Genomic DNA, 18,590 nt, shown 5'->3' with positions numbered 1-18,590 from the left:
TGATAAATGAGGTCAACTTGTTTTAGATGCTTTAATTAATGCACTCTCTGACAAATTTCTGACTACTTGGTTATGAAAATAAGTAGTTTTGATCATTTCAAGTAGTTTTTTATTCGTCTAATCTACTCCTGACAATGAGATAAAGATGTTGATGATAGAGTGCAAAGGAAATATCAATGATATCGCTTGTTGTCAAAATGGAGGAAAGTGGAACGACTCTCACCTGATCGATTATTGGGCGAAGTCCGCACAGGAGAGATAGATGGAGTGCGAGAGGAGGAATAAGGTCGTTGTCTGTCTCTCTCAATTGTAGATGAAGAGCCAACAAAGTGATACTGAGAATAGCCGTCCTGTCATTAAAATTAGAGGAGCATGATCATCTGTTCATCCTGAAACTTCACTCACTAAAACCTTTTGGTTACAAGGATATGACAGACACAGAAAGATTTTCAAACTGAGATTTGAAACTGAATTCTTAAAAAAAAAAAAAAACTTGGATCAGATAAACCAAAGGGTCAGAATGGGCAGTTAGCACCTGCTGGTAGATGCTGTAGCTGCACCACTTGGAAGCTTAAGACGCCTCTACCTCCATTGATGCCCATTTAAAAGTATATAGGTGCAGATGTAATAGATGTGAGAACAGCGAGGTCTTCTGAATTTATTACCTTTTTATAGAGGCTTCGCAAATCTCTGTACTGCCACATGCTGTTGAGGACTTGAGATGCTGCCTTCACCACCTTCGGTGTGTGTCTGTAGGGAAACATAAAAGAGGAAATGAATACAACACATAGCCCTATCTGCAATAATATAAGCAATATAAGTGAATTTTCAGTTTCTAATCCATTTCTGGGGCTTCTAATATAATGGATTGCTTCATATTTTTTTTGCAAAGAGTGCAAACTAAATAAAACCCTGTGGTATAATACAGAAACTTTACAGAACATACTTTCACAGCTATATAAACAAACAGTGTTAGTAGATGTGGACTATAAATTTCTCAGTAAAATTAATTTTAGTTCGGCTCAATTTGTTCATAGATTTCTCTAATGGTGATAAATTCTAACATACAAAATAAGCTCAAACTGGAACCATAAATACAATAACATCTATAGTAAATGCTGCGGCAATTAGCTTACTTATACTATTCTACCATTAAAAAGTTCAAAAATTCCACAAAACTGTAATATTGTGAAGTATTACTATAACTTTAAATAACTGTTAATTTATTTAGTCATTTATTCCTGTGGTGGCAAAGATGAATCTTTAGTAGCCATTACTCCAGTCTTCAATGTCACATGATCCTTCAGAAATCATTCTAATATTTCTGTGGATACCACATGTTTTCAGGATTCTTGATGAACAGACAGTTCAAAAGAACAGCATTTATTTGAAATTTTCAGTAACATTATAAAAGACTTTACCTTCCCTTTTTGATCACTTTAATGCATCCTAGCTTTAAAAAAGCAAAATCTTACCCCAAACTACTCGAACAGTAGTTATCACCACCTAAAAATAACCATTATCTTGTAATGTACTTTCAGAGTTAACTAATCCAGTACAATTGCTCACAAATCCCAGTGGAGCTAATGGAGATTTGACTTCTTTAAGGTAAATGCTGTTTTTCCACACCGTCTTGCTTTCTAAAAATGGTCTTGCAATACAACTGCTAAACGTTTTTCATTTTTCATAATACAGAATATGAGATCTAATGAATGGAAGGTCCAGTATGTCCTCTTCCTTTAAAAACTAATTTCCTTTCCATTTAAATATGCCTAATTCTACGGGACATAACAGGGTAAAATGGGGTTTTGTCTACACACTCTAATTGGTTGTGATCATGTTCCAGAATACTAAGATACTAACTTGTCTCCTTTGCTGCGGGCAATGCCGATGAGTTTTTCAATGCCGCCGGCATCACGAAGAGCCTTAGTGTTCTCCATGTTCTTAGTGATGACTTCATGCAGAGCGCAGCAGATCGCTGTGATGGTGTCATCGGACATGCTCTTGCTGGTGCCGCCGGTGCCAGTACTGTTGTTATTGTTGCCCCCCGGTAGACGATGGACCAGATCCCTCATGGCATACTTGCCTATGGGTTGCGTGAATGAGATGAACAGAAAAGAAAAGTCAGAGAGGAGGTGTGACAACATTTTCAGAGATGCAGATTTTGGATTCAGATTCTACCGTTGGCATGCGGAGCTCTTTAAATACGCCGAACCTCAAGGCCTCAACTGAAAATGCCAAAGCGTCCAATACACCCACATCTCTACCCAGCAGCTCAATTACATTTAATGTGACCGCAAAAGACCCATTACCACTAGGGAGCTAATTCTCTCTGCAACGACCTGTGCTACAAAACTGCTTTCAACCGGTATGCATTGAAGTTACATGAAAGAAACTCATGTAACTTCATGAAAAATCAGTTACATCGCTGATTTCCTTAAATAATAAAGGACATTTGAACAGCTCTATCTGAAATGAGCCCGCAGGATCAGTATTCCAAGGGCGCTGCTGTCTCGACATTTGTACAGTTTTATGCTGTTCCTTTTGCCATATATTCCAAAAGAAATTCACATGCCTTCAAACTCACGCAGGGCCAAGACCAGACTGAAAGAGTACGAGTGGTTGCCAGGGAGACAAGGGGCCCATCAGAATACACAAACTATTAAAAAGATCAATAGTCTGTTAGTGTCGTGAGCAGCCTTTCAAGTAACGGCACCTCGCCTCACTGCAATACCTGACTAGAAATGCTACACAGATGCCCTCGCTGATACACACATCACAAATACACACGCTCACACACAAAAGCAAATAGATCTCGAAAGGCCTCTACCTCACAAGTAATTTAAGGGTACACGTACCTCTGCGGCATTCGGCTATGCTGGAGTCAAAGAGAAAATGTTAGCTTGAGGCAAACACACTTCCGTGTCCCAAACTTACCTATGAGCTCCTTGTTCCTGACATCAAGGGCCATGTTTCGAAGAGCTGTGGCCACCGCACAAACCACCCGGTCATTGTCTATTCTCAGCAACTCCACCAGAATGGGCAGTCCTTTCTCTTTCCGAACCGCAGCACGGATGTACACCGACCACTGCAGGCACAGGAAACGGAAAAAAGGGTCCCGAAAAATGATTATCAATGCATCAACTGAACAGAAAGGCGCTGGAATGAGATTTTGGTGTTGACATTGCATGAAATGTGAATTTAGTTCATTGCACTGTTGTTTGTTTCATTTTTCTGAGCAGAAAATGAGGACAACAGAAGATTCTGAAGTGCAAAAATTGCTAAATTTGACAGAATATCTAAGTCACAGTTTCCACTTTCAAGACTTTGAGTGAGAATTCAACTCTCTACATTATATCAATTTGAAGATGCGAGTTTGAAGCCATCAGCTATCTTACACTGGTTGCATACACTCCAAAGAGACTTTGTTCTCAATATAAAAGTTCACTGTGTTCTCTAAGTTTGTGTGCTGTTTGTAGAAATCCATGACCTTGACAGACAAAACTGAGGTGTGAATGTGTATTTGTGTCAGTCATAATGGTGATGGTTGCCAGAGCCAGTTTGTTTGGTTCATGGCTCTTTGGGTGCAGGATTACTCACAGGTTTTAAGGTGGGGCCTACCTTCCAGCTACCCGCTGCCAGGTTCTGTAGAGCCCCAGCCGCTCCCTCCAGCGTGTCCGGGTTCGAGCACTCAGACAGTAGAGTGAGGTATGGTTTTACTATGGACGGGTGCCACAGCATCTGCAGTCCCTTCGGAGGGTCGCTAGAGTCTGGGAAAGGCCCAACACCATCCCACTGAAAGCAGAGAAAGAGTGAGTGTTATTACAGTGTTACTATTAAGAAAAAGAATCATACACAGATACGTTCCACAAGGTTACAAAATAGGGCCTGAAACAAAACAGAATAGACAAAGAAAGGAGTTTATTTTTTTATTAATTTTCTATGTGGTTTTGCAACCTTGTTAGCAATATATGTGATACTTAACCCTAATTTCTGTGGTTTTGTTATTTTCTAGCAATAAAGCTATAAATAAACTCCAAAGTAGAATGGACAAAACATTTAATAGGGAAAAAATCACCAGACAGGGTAAGAGGGTTACTAGAACTTTACAGAAGCCATTACTTCAGTCCTTAGCGTCACATGATCCTTCAGAAGTCATTCTAATATGCTCAAAAATATTTCATTTTCACTGTTGAAAACAGTTGTTTTGCCTAGAACAGCTTTGATGAATAGTTCAAAAGAACAGCAGTTATTTGAAACGGAAATCTTTTGTGACATTATAAATATCTTTACTGCCATTTTTGATCAATTTAATGCGTTTTTGCCAAATAAATTTCTTTTGGAAAAAAAATAGAGAGATGTTCGTGGTTTTTACAACAATGAACTAAATATCAGCAAAAAATATGACACTGTTGTATGGATTAAATTGCTAGATACAGGGGCAATGGGACAGGCCAAAAATCACAATTTAACCAGGATGGAGGGGGTTTCACAACAAAAACATGGGATTTGTGCCAATGTGTAATGGGACACCAAATTGTACCCTATTCATGGAAAGTGCCAGATGCTATTTTATTTTTGGCCATTTTATCAATAAGCACAGTACAGAGCCATCAGGAAATGATGGTGAGAAGAGGGGGAAACAGGACTGGGCAAAGTCACGTGCCAGACTAGAACTCATATTGCCTAGCTGAGCACAACAGCTCAATGTAGCTTTTGCACTGATGATCATACCATAGTACAAAATGATTATTCATATACTATAGTATATACTATAGCACTCTGACCTAATTTGAAGAATCCCATAGTATTTATTGGAAATAACATGGTACTTTTGTAGCTGCATATTGTAATATTTAAATATAAAGCTCACTAGTTGTTTACGATACAGCGTAATTGAATACACAGTGCAAACTCAACCGTCGCACAACCAGATGTGCATTTGCATCGTTCTTAAAGGAACAGATGACTCACAGACAATTTAGTTATTTAAAAGCCACAATGCAAAGTAATGCCACCTTTTACCTTGCTATTCATGCCATGCAAATGCTGAACAAACACTCCCGATGCCCTTATCTTCATCTGTTTTCAGAAACTAAATGAAATCATCCAGGAAAATACGTAATTATCCACTGGAGGAGGACGAGTGTCGACGCAGGCGACCCGCACGTGAATGCTGCTAAGTGATGCTAATTGCCAGCAGCTGCAGGGATAAAAAACCCCCGGCCCACCTGATCGTGGCTCTTCTTTTTCTTTTTCTTCTTGCCCCAGCAGCCGGAGCTCTCCGCATCCTTCCCGCTGGCATCGGTGCACAGAACCCCGTCCAGCTCCTCCGATCCCATCTGCTGCCCCTGAGACGTCTCTGCCGCCAACCTGTACGACAGGTTCCGCAGGATGCACACGCAGTTCTCTATGGTCTAGAAGGGAGCACATTTGATGCACAAAGATTGGGGAGAAAGATTTCAGATTACAAAAATGGCAAAACATGTAAACACCTGCAAATGGGAGCCTTATCTGTAGGAATTCACTGTAACACACCTCCAGAAGTTTGACTTTATTTGACACATTAAATATCAAAATGTATTTTTGTATTTGCGAGACAATCTGTCCTCTTTGGGAAGGCTGTGCATTATTGTGCTCTGAACTCTTAACAGTCTCTTGTTAGATTAGTCCTCTGGACGGACTCCAGTGGAGAGCTGGAGAACTAATCCTATTGTGATGAGCAGTGAGGCAGGAAAAACAAAGAGGACGACTTTGATCTTGTAAATGCTTTCAGAGGGATTAAAGTGTGACGCTCTTTTTTCCCCCTCATTCAAACTTGTTCTCATAAAGTATTATGCCAGTAACAGAGACCCCTTCAAAAATCAAACAAAAACTCAATATAGAGAGGTGTATCACTGCATGACTTTATCTGCGTAATTACCATAAAGCTCTCTTAAAAGCAACCACAGCTATGAAGAGCATTTGTTTTTTACAACATTGTTGGAGGTGAAACAATTAGAGGAGCCAAAACAAAACCTAAACTGTCTGTTTAATACAACCTGAATCCCGGAAATGTTGGGACGTTTTTTAAATTTGAATAAAATGAAAACTAAAAGACTTTCAAATCACATGAGCCAATATTTTAGTCACAATAGAACAAAGAGAACAAATGCTTAAACTGAGAAATTTTACACTTTTATCCACTAAATGAGCTCATTTCAAATTTGATGCCTGCTACAGGTCTCAAAAAAGTTGGCACGGGGGCAACAAAGGGCTAAAAGAGCAAGAAATTTTGAAAAGATTCAGCTGGGAGAACATCTAGCAGCTAATTCAATTAATTGACATCAGGTCTGTAACATAAAGGGATGTCTTAGAGGGGCAGAGTCTCTCAGAAGTAAAGATGGGCAGAGGCTCTCCAATCTGTGAAAGAGTACGTAAAAAGATTGTGGAATACTTTAAAAACAATGTTCCTCAAAGTCAAATTGCAACGGCTTTGCAAATCTTATCATCTACAGTGCATAACATCATCAAAAGATTCAGAGAAACTGGAGAAATCTCTGTGCGTAAGGGACAAGGCCGAAGACCTTTGATGGATGCCCGTGGTCTTCGGGCCCTCAGATGACACTGCATCACTCATCAGCATGATTCTGTCATTGACATTACTAAATGGGCCCAGGAATAGTTCCAGAAACCACTGTCGGTAAACACAATCTGCCATGCCATCTGCAGATGCCAACTAAAGCTCTATCATGCAAAAAGGAAGCCATATGTGAACATGGTCCAGAAGCGCCGTTGTGTCCTGTGGGCCAAGCCTCATTTAAAATGGACTGTTTAAAAGTGGAAAAGAGTTCTATGGTCAGACGAGTCCAAATTTGACATTCTTGCTGGAAATCACGGACGCCATGTTCTCCGGGCTAAAGAGGAGGGAGACCTTCCAGCATGTCATCAGCATTCAGTTCAAAAGACAATCTCTGATGGTATGGGGGTGCATAAGTTCATACAGTATGGGCAGCTTGCATGTTTTGGAAGACACTATGAATGCTGAAAGGTATATAAAGGTTTTAGAGCAACATATGCTCCCCTCCAGATGACGTGTATTTCAGCAGGACAATGCAAAACCACATACTGCAGCTATTACAACAGTATCGTTTCGTAGTAGAAGAGTCCGGGTGCTGACCACAAATTTTTCAGCAGCTGGAAATTTATATCAGGCAAGAACGGGACCAAATTCCAACACCAAAACTCCAGAAACTTATAACCTCGATGTCCAGACGTCTTCAAACTGTTTTGAAAAGAAGAGGAGATCCTACACCATGGTAAACATGCCCCCTTCCCAACTATTTTGAGACCTGTAGCAGGCATCAAATTTGAAATGAGCTTATTTTGTGCATAAAATTGTCAAATGTATCCGTTTAAACATTTGTTATGTTATCTATGTTCTATTGTGAATAAAATATAGGCTCATGTGATTTTAAATTCTTTTAGTTTTCATTTTATTCAAATTTAAAAAACAAATGTCCCAACATTTCAGGAATTTGGGTTGTACAACGCCTATTGTCTCTGCTGGAAAAATAAAATAAACTAATGATTTGGACCAGTTTGAAAGCATCCAAGATGGTTTTATCAAGATTTAGATAAGAAATGCTAGGGACAACACAAATGAACATAATTTGAAGAATGCTGGTAACTACACAGTTGACTATGGAAGTCAATAGCTACCAACATTCTTCAAAATATCTTCTTTTGTGTTCAGCTGAAAACAGTTATTTCTGCATGTAAACCTGCTTGACCTGTGAAGCTCAAATCAGCATGAAATACCCACTGATCAATGTGTACTGTTTAGAATGTATTTTGTTTTAATTTATTTGGTTCAAACCATGTTGGTTTAACAATATAGAACTGTTGTTAATTATGCTGACGCACCAGTGCTGGAATAATAATTTCTTGCTGTTTAACAGGGCCGTGCAGAGACCTTTGGAGGGGCAGGTGCTCAAAGTATAAAAGGGGCACATGGAACACGGCTTTTAGGGCTGTGCTCCTTGCTGATATGTGTATCAAAATGGATGCTTCAGTATTGATAAAGCAGCAAATGCCATGACGCAGGTTTGAAAAAGAAACACAGAACAGAAAAGGCCATTTTAAGTTTAAACGTTAAAGACATTTTTTGCACCTTAATTACTCTGGAATGATATTATTATTATTGTTGTTGTTGTTGTTATTGAGTTTACAGGGTATGGTGGTTTTGCTATTGTAAACACTACTGTTGTTGTTGTAGAAAAAATATCCCTGTCTTATTTAAAATAGAATTCTATTCTAATTCTGTTCTGAATTTATAAATTTTTTGATAATGATAATAAAAACAGGATTGATAAATATAATTTGGAGGACGAGAAAATCAGTATAATCCTGTTTTACCAGTGTTGTGATAATTATTTTTAAGGCACTCAATGTTTTTTAAATAAATACTGTAATAATAATAGTTCAAAGTGTGAATAGTTTTTAGTTCGATAACATAAAGACAAGACACCTTGACGCGCTTTAAACTTATCCCAATTAAACAGCAAGAACGAAAGAGAACAAGCACCTTTGTTTTTATTGCTGTGTGTAGAACTACGTTAGCTGCATTTTTAATATTTAATATTAATTTTAAGAAAATGTACATTCGTCCCCCGCACTTTATTCAAGCTCGAGCAGGTGTTTTCAAATAGAGGTTTCTAGATTTAAATCTAGATTTAAATTAAAAGAGACATGACCTGACCTTTTATTCATTACCAAAAAGAGGAGATATATCAGGAGAGCTGAACACTCTCGTGCAGTGCATGTTTCATTCATACTCGAAGTCAGAGGGCGCTCTCGTGCAGAAACCTTTGATGTGCAGGAAATCCCTAATATGGACAAACTCACACGGCTATCCGCTGTAGCTGAGCTGAGCTGAGCTGAATAAAAAGCAGAAACGTTTTTACTGATGAAACGTGAAGACAATAAACACACGATTGCGAAAATATATGGTTTATGTGTGTTTTTCAATTTATCTTCAGGTAATAAACTATAGGAAAAATGCCGTACTGATTGACATATAATTTAGTATAGAAACTATAAAATATATTTCCTGAATTATTCTGTGATAAAAATAGGAAAAGGGTGTTCGTAGTAGCCTTTATAAACCAATCATAAAATTGTCATTAGGAAACCATTGAACAAAAATATTGTAGCCCCTTGCTGCAGCTAACCTTGCTTCCACAGGCTACACACAGCAATATAAACAACAGCTGTGTATGATCTCTTCACGCCGTTCTCGTAAAATAATAATAATTCAATAATATAAGTTTTCAAGCACACCGCTCCACTTACCGGCAGCCGCGGACGTTATTGAAGGCATCCTAAAGGTGTCTGAACGTGAGGGATTGTCCCGGATGAGATCGTCAAGTGAGAGGTCATCATGTGGATAATTTTATTTACGGCTAAACTATTATTAATTAATTTTACTAATAGTTAGATTGGGCAGGCCTTCACAAAAGGGCGTTTAATTACAAAAAATATAAAATAAAATTGCCTTGACAAAAGGGCATTTTGGGCATCAAGGATTTTTAGTGTTATGTGCAATATTCATCAGACTGTGAGCGAACGGACTGTGGGTGGTCGGTGGGCGTGCGGTCTGAGACTAAGCTGGTCTAGACTGGGTTTTTTGCCTATTTTGTATTGTGTCTCATCTAACATTTAGCAATGGAGAAGTGCTCCAGTGCTGTACTGAAAATGGTTGGGAAGTGAAAACTGCACAACTAAACCTGCTAGAATTCTCGGAGGCACTCCGCTGAATGCATATACTTTGGTAGAAAGGCAAAGGAGGGAAAGGTCAAACCTTGCTGTCGATCTCACTGGTGCCCAGGGCTGTCTGGATGACATAGAGCAATGCATCGGTCAGTCCCTCACACTCTCTCATCCTGCGGCGGGCCTCTTCTCCGGCTGAGCTCACATTCCTGTAGAGAGCACATTCACACACACATTCACACAATGTCACGCATGTTGTATTATTGACTCGATTGATTACGTTTTGGCAGTTCTGAGCTTCTAAATCAATACTCAACCAACCAAAGGGCAGATGGTCTTCAACATCAATAAGCTCTTCATGGAAATGAGTAGTAACTTTTCCCCAAGTTCTTTTCAAGGAGCAACAAACCGAAGCGGCCATGTTCGGCGCCAGTAAGATGTCAGAATAGAGCAATGTTTTCAAACAGAGCAATGTTTGGACATCAGTGTTTTCATACTTTTCAAGAAGTCAACTCTGTAACATGAGAAAGTTTTTAACGTAGAGAAATTCCAAACATCAGCTTTATGAATCACCAGCAACATGCCTCAAAGCAACAAGCTTAGCATCCCAAGAGCTGGAGCCTCGGGAAATCTGAATCGGGAAGTCTGATCTGAGCAGGGCCTTATTCAAAGGTGCCTGTGAGAAATCAAAGACCACATCCTGTCGTCTCTCTCTCTCACGCTCTCCAAGAAGCTTCTAAGAGATCTGTGTGTCTCAGGCAGCTGCAGGTGGTGTGGCAACTGTGTCCAACCATTAAATATTCAATCAGACTTCTAGTTCCTCAGCCATCCATGAAGAGGATTAATTATCACGCTGGGCGTAGGGAGCTTAGTCCAACCATCCAAGAGTGACTCAGCACTTTCTACAATCCTGCTGCTTCAAACCTGAAAGCGGATGCGCAGGGGGAGAGAGGATGGTATGTGCATATAGTATGTGCTATAAATGTAAAGTGCTGTTAATATCAAAATGAGTTTTAAAGCAAAAAGTTTCTGAGCTCCGAAAGTGCCAGCAGATTTTTTGATGTTTTGAGTGAGCTTGTAATAGCTCCAAAATACACCTTCCCATCTAGTCAGCAAAAACTAGAAAGTGGAAAATATGATATTAAAATTCCCAATTTCAAAGCATGTGATCATCACTTATGCATGATACAGCAACATTCATCAGTGTTGTATACAGTGTAGTGTTGTGTAATTATAGACCAATTTCAAAGCTTCCTTTCTTAGCACTGATTTTGGAAAAATCTGTTTTTAATCAACTTGAGTCCTTCCTTACTAATAATGCTATCGGTGAAGTCTTTCAGTCGGGGTTTGAAAAACAGCATAGTACAGAATCTGTACTATTGAGAGTTTTTAACGACATCTTTATGGCTACTGACTCTGGTGACGTGACTCTACTTTTGCTTTTGGATCTTACAGCGGCGTTTGATACAATTAATGCCTTACATTGGATTAAGTCTTATTTTCATGAAAGAAGTTTCTCTGTTCGGATGGGAGAATATATGTCGACCTCAGCACCTTTATCTTGTGGTATTCCACAAGGTTCTGTTTTAGCACCGTATGGGGTATCATTTCATTGTTACGCAGATGACACCCAGATGTATCTACCTCTGAAGCCAACTGCCTCTATCACTGTAGAGATTGTAAAGATTGGTGGAATGTCTTGGTGAGATTAAGGTGTGCATGTCTGCTAATTTATGATGTTTAAATTAATCAAAAACTGAATAGATTTTTTTTGGTCCTTCTGAGTTTGTTGATACCTCCAAAATTGAGTCGGGTATACTATCCCCCTTTCGGACACATCAAGTAAAAAACTTAGGCATAGTTTGTGACAGTGCACTGAAATTTGATAAACAAATAAATGAAGCTGTCAAAATTTGTTTTTTTCAATTGAGACTAATCTCTAAAATGAAGTCTTTTTTTTTATCTCAGAAGGACCTGGAAAAGGTTATCCATGCTTTTATGTTCTCGAGATCAGATTATTGTAACTCACTGTACTATGGTGTTAAACTCAAAAGCTTGGACAGACTACAGCTGGTCCAAAATGCGGCTGCAAGACTTTTGACAGGTACTCGGAAAAATGAACATATCACTCTTGTATTAAGAGAACTACACTGGCTGCCGGTTTCTTATAGGATTGATTTTAAGATATTATTATTTGTTTTTAAAGCCTTACATGGTACAGCTCCATCATACATAGCTGATCTGATCAGGTGAAGAAACCAACGAGAATGTTACATTCTGAGTCACTGCATCTCTTAGTGGTTCCGCGGTAAAAGAGAGTAGACCGCTCCTTTGCGGCCGCTGCTCCTAGGCTGTGGAATGGTTTACCTCATTATATCCGGCAGTGCCCCACTCTTAGAGAGTTTAAGCGACATTTAAAATCTTTTTTTTTTTTCTGTGGCTTTTGAGCATACATGAGAGTGGTGTTTGGGGTGAAACTGGTTACCCAGACACATAATCATTTGACACTATGCCAAAGGTTTTTCTCATGTGTGTGTCATGCCAATTCCAACCCCATTCAAACTTTGGACTCTAAAGTGTAGCTGTTTTAATGCCTCATCAAAAACATCACAGCCATATTTTGTTGTGTAGAATATGCGCAAGTTAACCGTTTAGCATTAAGATAAACTATCGAGCCATACACTTAGCTTGCTAACCAAAAGCAACTGGAAATGTGTAGATCTGCAATAGATAAAGTTTTACGTTTAAGACAAATTTTAGGACAAAATATTCTGAAATATATTTAAGATATTATAACAAAAGTATCTTACACTCACTAAGGCTGCATTTATTTGATAAAAAAAAATGACAGTAAAAATGTTACTATTCTGAAACATTATTATTACCATTTAAAATAACTTTTCTATTTAAATATATTTTGAAATGTAATTTATTCATGGGATGGGAAAGCTGAATTTTTTCAGCAGCCATTACTCCAGTCTTCTGTGTCACATGATCCTTTAGAAAGCATCAGAAATTCTTTGATGAATATTAATTTAAAAAGAACCGCATTTATTTGAAATGGGAATCTTTTGTAAGAATATAAATGTCTTTACTGTCACTTTCAGTAAAGACATCAGTTTAATGCATCCTTGCCTTAGTATTAATTTCTTTAATATATGATAATGAATGGAGCAGCTAAAGGAACAGGCAACATAATTGCTTTGGGGTCCAAAGGAGATTTGGGCAAGGAGAAGGCTTTGGCATGCCACCAGGTCCACAATCACAATGCCTAACACTATTACAGAGCTACAGAATCCTATTGTTGAATCCGACCAATACTGGGCAGAATATAATCCTACTAAAGTGACAGAACGAGCTCCATCACAAAATGGTTTTATGCACAGAGTCTTAGACCAGCCAAATTCATCAAATGCAACTGAATCTATTTATTCAAATCAATTAACTTAAGTTATCAGTGAAGGGCTCCTGGAAAACCCTCAAAGCTAATTCATAAATGGGTTTTGTTGACGCACAGAAGCAGAGAGCCATTATCCAGCAGTGTACTTTTGCCTGCTGAGACCCCAATATATGGTGACATTTCTGAAGGCACACAAATTCATCATATCATGTCGCTTTGAAAGACGAAAACTCTCAGGCATTAACATAATATTTGCATAATTCTTACTTGAATAATCACCTAAAAAAACAATGAATTGCTTCTAGGTGAAGATTAAGCCTCTTAAAAGCAACAACAGGTCCTTCAAAGTCATGTTTTGCCTGTACATAAATATGAATGAACAATGAAAGACAATAGATGTTGAATAAAAACTTGGACTGACATTAATTAGGAACTGTACCTGAGGCACCCGGTAGCATTGCGAAGCACCTGTGAGGAATGCATGTGCAGTTTGCGGTCGTCCTGGTGGGGCGAGGTGTCCCAGCCCGAGTGAGGAATAATGACTATGTTGGTTAGCACTGCCAGAGCATCCTGAATTATGGGCATCTTCAGAGCATCGCACGAGGACAAATTCCACAGTACACCTGTACACAACAACATCATCTATGAACCAAAAAATGTCTGATCCAGTGAAGAATACATACACTGTATTAGAGACTACAATTTCCCTTCTTCATTTTTGTTGTGCGGAAAAATATATATTTAAAAACACTGATTGCAGCAGGCTACAAACATGCTTTTGAATATTGCATGAGGTCTTGGTCAAGAGCCCTCAAATGAAACACTTTCAAAAGTTTCACTAGTGTGTCCTCATCAGCTCTTAGTATGAACATTTGAGGGTGTGACCCAAGCCACATCACAATCAAGAATGAACTGTGAACTGCTAGAAAGTAGCATGCTGCTGAACTGTGGCTCATTTTGCATACTTTTAAATAATTGTTGCTCTTTTGAATTTCTCCTGAAGAAGAATAGAAATAAACACACCATATCAGGCAGCGGCTGATTTGCACTAAGTGCAAATAGCATATTTTTTAGCGATAGATGCTATTTAGACTAAGTGTAAATCAAGTGCAAATAGCAATGGATTCTATTTACACTATGTTAAAATAGCAAGAGTTTCTGCTATTTATACTACATATTGCAAATAGTGGCAATTATCTGCACCTCAGTATTGTAGTACATTATAAAACAGTATGCAATAATAACATATTGAGTGTAAATTATAGTTTTAATTCAAATTATTAAATGGATGCCACCTCATTGGGACAATAAAGCTCTCCCTACACCTACCCTAACCCTGCCCGATACTTTATTTTCAACTTTTTGATTATTTCCTTCAGTTTTATTTAAAATAAATGCCTTTCTGATGCACAAAATTTAGACCAGTGAAACCAAAATCCTATAAATAGTATCCCAAATGGCAGAGCACATCCATACTTGATTTTTTTGTCCAAAGAGGAGGAGTTTTTTTCAGTTACAGAAAAATGTCAAGGAAAAAGCTGCCCAATTTCTTTTTAAATACTTTTGCATTAACAGTGTAGTGTATAGCTTTTATTACACGGTAGAAGTATATGCTTGCCTATCATTTGTTTGGTACCCTCCAATGATGCGAGTTTGCCGTGTGGCATCACCCACAACGTTCATGAGGGACACTATAATAGTCTTTTTACGAGTCAGTAATGGCAAGAAACATCTTCCTTACAAGTGTTTCTCAATTCAGCTCCTGGGGGCTATTTTTTGGATGTCTCACTGCCATTTAGGTCATGGAGGACCTTACTAATGAGAAGATGTGCTAAATCCAAGGGCTCTAGGTTTGGCTGGTTAGCATTGCCCTGTTAGCCCCTACTGGTAGATGCTGTAACTACACCGTCTGGTTCTAAAAAGCATCTTTTGCCATTGACAGCCATTAAAAATTGGCAATGCATTGCCAAGCAACACATATATTGCTAAAATTTTTCATTACATTTAATTTCATGGACTCACTGCAGTGTACAAGGGAGCACTTTCGTAGGTCCTTGCTCTGTGCTGCTAGCAGGGTGTACAGCTCTGTGCTCCAGCCAATTTAATCTTATCTTATCTTATCCTATCCTATCCAATCTTGTTTGTTAAACATCAAAGACTTCCTGTTTTTATGCAACCACCTGCAGAACGAAGAGTTCTGAGCTCAAATTCAGGCCCCAGCAGGCAATACAGGGCCGTTAAAAAATAATTTAATGGGTAGTGGGGTCTACAGTAACAAGCGGATGATTCTAGGAGAGCTGATTAACAAATTAGGCCCAATTATATAGAAAACAGAGATAGTGACAGAAAGGTCACATACAATGTATTTGTATGCTAAACTTGCAAAAAAGGTGGTGAGAGAGAAAATAAAGATACAGCACATTCAAAGATGGGGAGCAGATCAGCCGCGACACATTTGGTTCACATTTGGTTTTGTTAATTTCTACTGTGAACTCTCACTAGTCCAACATCCATATATTTCCATATAACTATAAGTGAAATATTGTGCCCTTCAAGTGAAGTTGGAAATATCATAATTACGAGATAAATTACTTCTCACCAGTATCCTGTCATGCCAGAGAAGGACCGAAACTGAATTAGAAATAAATGTGCTTAATGTGTCCTGAGCACCTGTGAGCAGTTCTCTGATCTCCACGTCTGTCGTCTTGCGCAGGAGCCGCACAAGTGCAGGGATCCCACCACAGTTCTTCAGGGCGATCTTGTTGTCATCGTTGGCCTTGCCGTAAACCAGGTTCCTGAGTGCGCCACAGGCACTCCTGTGCACATCTGTCATACGGTGATCCAGCAAGTCCACCAGCAGCTGGATCCCACCCTGCCTCCGTATCTGATATTTATCAGGAATCAATTACATTTCAAAATATGTTAAACTAAAAAAAAAAAAAAAGAGTCATTTAAATTTGTAATAACATTTCACACTATTATCGGTTTTTTATGCATTTCAGATGAAATAAATGTAGACTTCGTGAGCACAAGAGATTCTTTCAAAAACATTAAAAAATCTTGCTGTTAGCATCTGACTAGATTCCACAAAGTGACAGATAAAGAGTTAAAGCATTTCCTCCTTTTTATTAAAAGTTAGTAAGCCTATATATTTTGTTATCCTAATTATGTGTGATTATATGGTTAGCGCCACTTTATTTTATATGAAAAAAAACAAAAACAAAAAAACACAGAGCTAGAATGACACCAATAACTACCCTGAATCAGCAGGGAAATTCAAATTAGCCTCAAATAATGATGACTCACTGCAAGGCCTTATTAGTGCATAGGCTATATATGCAGAATGTATGTGATGCTGGTATGCAGTAGTTACCTCTGATTTGATCTTGTTGTCTCCAAAGCACAAGTGCTGGAGGTAGGCGGCAGCGTTGGACTGTACTGATGGAAACTGGTGCTGCAGCATTTGGATGACCTCCGGCAGTTCAGGATCCCTCCAGCCAAATTCCCTAAAGAGGCACATATACACACAAAAGTGAACGTGGAGAAGCTTTGATCTAAAGATACACTGTAACAGTAAAAGAGCATGTTTGTGAAGGTGTCTATAATATCAGCATACACTATCAGTCAAAAGTTTTTGAACAGTAATATTTCAATGTTTTTAAAGAAGTCTTTTTTGCTCACCAACCCTGCATTTATTTGGTCCAAAGTACAACAAAAACAGTAAAATTTTGAAATATTTTTACTATTTAAAAGAACTGGTTTCTATTTGAATATATTTTAAAATGTAATTTATTCCTGTGATTTCAAAGCTGAATTTTTAGCATCATTACTCCAGTCACATGATCCTTCAGAAATCATTCTAATATTCTGATTTGCTGCTCAAAACATTTATTATTATTATTATTATGTGGAAAACAGCTGAGTGGAATTTTTTCTTTGATGAATAGAAAGTTCAGAAGAACAGCATTTATCTGAAATAGAAATCTTTTGTAACATTATAAATTTATTTTTCAGCACTTTTGATCAATTTAAAGCTAAAAAAAATAATAATAATTTCTATAATTTCATTCCCCCCCAAAAAAAAGCTTTTGAATTGTATGGTGTATAATGTTACAAAAGCTTTTTATTTCAGATAAATGCTGATCTTTGGATCTTTCTATTCATCAAAGAATTCTGAAGAAAAAAAATGTTTTAAATATTGATAATATTAATAAGAAAAATGTTTCTTGAACAGCAAATCAGCATATCAGAATGACTTCTGAAGGATCATGTGACTGGAGTAATGATGCTGAAAATTTAGCTTTGACAGGAATAAATTACATTTTAATATATATTCAAATAGAAAGCAGTTATTTAAAATAGTACAAATATTTCACAAGATTACTGCTTTTGCTGTATTTTGGATCAAATGAATGCAGGCTTGGTGAGCAGAAGAGACTTCTTTAAAAAAAAACATTACACAATCTTACTGTTTAAAAACGTTTTACTGGTAGTGAATTTCTTTTATATGGTGTGTAAACATTTTTAAAACATTCTCCTCTCTGAACTTTGAATGTTTTTTCTTTGCAATTAATCAAACTGAATGCAACATACTCCAACTTTCTGCCAACATCTGTGATCTCCCACTGTTAAATGCACTACTTTTCTGCTTTGAAACTAGTAAAGTAATACTAATTAACAAAGAAACGAATGCCACTAGACAATGAATACAAATTAACCTCAAAAAATGATGCATGACAGTGTTTCTAAGAGAAAAAATAAAATAAAAAATAAATAAATAACGTATAAGAAACAAAGGTTTCACAGCCACCACATGTCAGCGATCGTTTTTAAATTCTGATTTTGATGCTTTCTGCAGAGGTACGTTAGATCTCAGATAATGTATACAGACAATAACATCCTCCCAAAAATGTCTGCCTTATCACAGATATCAGTGACAGCTGTGCTATTGCCTAGAGCAGTCCTAAGGTGACTGGAACCCCAAAGGAGAAGATCTGCATTTCCTAAACCCTTGGGTCCTGCGACTCTATCATTAGAATATCAGTACCAACACCGTGATTTTAAAAAGCAGCAGAAGCAAATTCAACATACTATCCTGAAGTCTGCAGTGAAAACACATTTTCACCGCATGTAGGCAAGAGAGGAGAACATTGTGTTTGACATTCATGTCTTTTTCTCCCTCCCTCATTCTCAGACCACCAAACACTGCCTCTACACTACCATCATGTCAGAGGCTGTCAAACAAGAGGAATCGATTCACATAAAAAGATCAAATATGAAAGAAATGGGGTGGTAATGACAGACAGAGAGCACAAGGAAGGATGGAAAAGAAAAAATTAAAACTAAGATGTGGAGGCAGAGAGAAAATGCGATGCTGGCAAAAAACAACAACTTGATGGACAAACATCTCTGGGCAAGAGGCACCATGGGAAATATCTAT

The 18,590-nt window shown here is 38.0% G+C and overlaps 1 protein-coding gene across 2 annotated transcripts in view; it reads right to left on the bottom strand.

Moving 5' to 3' along the window:
• The window catches only part of LOC306881949 (catenin delta-2-like), a 75,544-nt gene that overhangs the window by 5,822 nt on the left and 51,132 nt on the right, over positions 1-18,590 (bottom strand). For both annotated transcript variants that reach the window (XM_079436340.1, XM_079436339.1), the window contains 10 exons: positions 16,524-16,656; positions 15,821-16,034; positions 13,590-13,773; positions 9,842-9,959; positions 5,232-5,417; positions 3,601-3,795; positions 2,938-3,088; positions 1,864-2,086; positions 666-750; positions 224-350 (listed from right to left, as the gene is read on the bottom strand). In XM_079436340.1, the coding sequence (XP_079292466.1) occupies positions 224-350; positions 666-750; positions 1,864-2,086; positions 2,938-3,088; positions 3,601-3,795; positions 5,232-5,417; positions 9,842-9,959; positions 13,590-13,773; positions 15,821-16,034; positions 16,524-16,656 (1,616 nt within the window). The remainder of the gene's footprint in view (positions 1-223; positions 351-665; positions 751-1,863; positions 2,087-2,937; positions 3,089-3,600; positions 3,796-5,231; positions 5,418-9,841; positions 9,960-13,589; positions 13,774-15,820; positions 16,035-16,523; positions 16,657-18,590) is intronic.

The sequence above is a fragment of the Barbus barbus genome, assembly GCF_936440315.1.
Source record: "Barbus barbus genome assembly, chromosome: 15".
NCBI lineage: Eukaryota > Metazoa > Chordata > Actinopteri > Cypriniformes > Cyprinidae > Barbus > Barbus barbus.
This window is presented reverse-complemented; position numbering and strand designations above follow the sequence as displayed.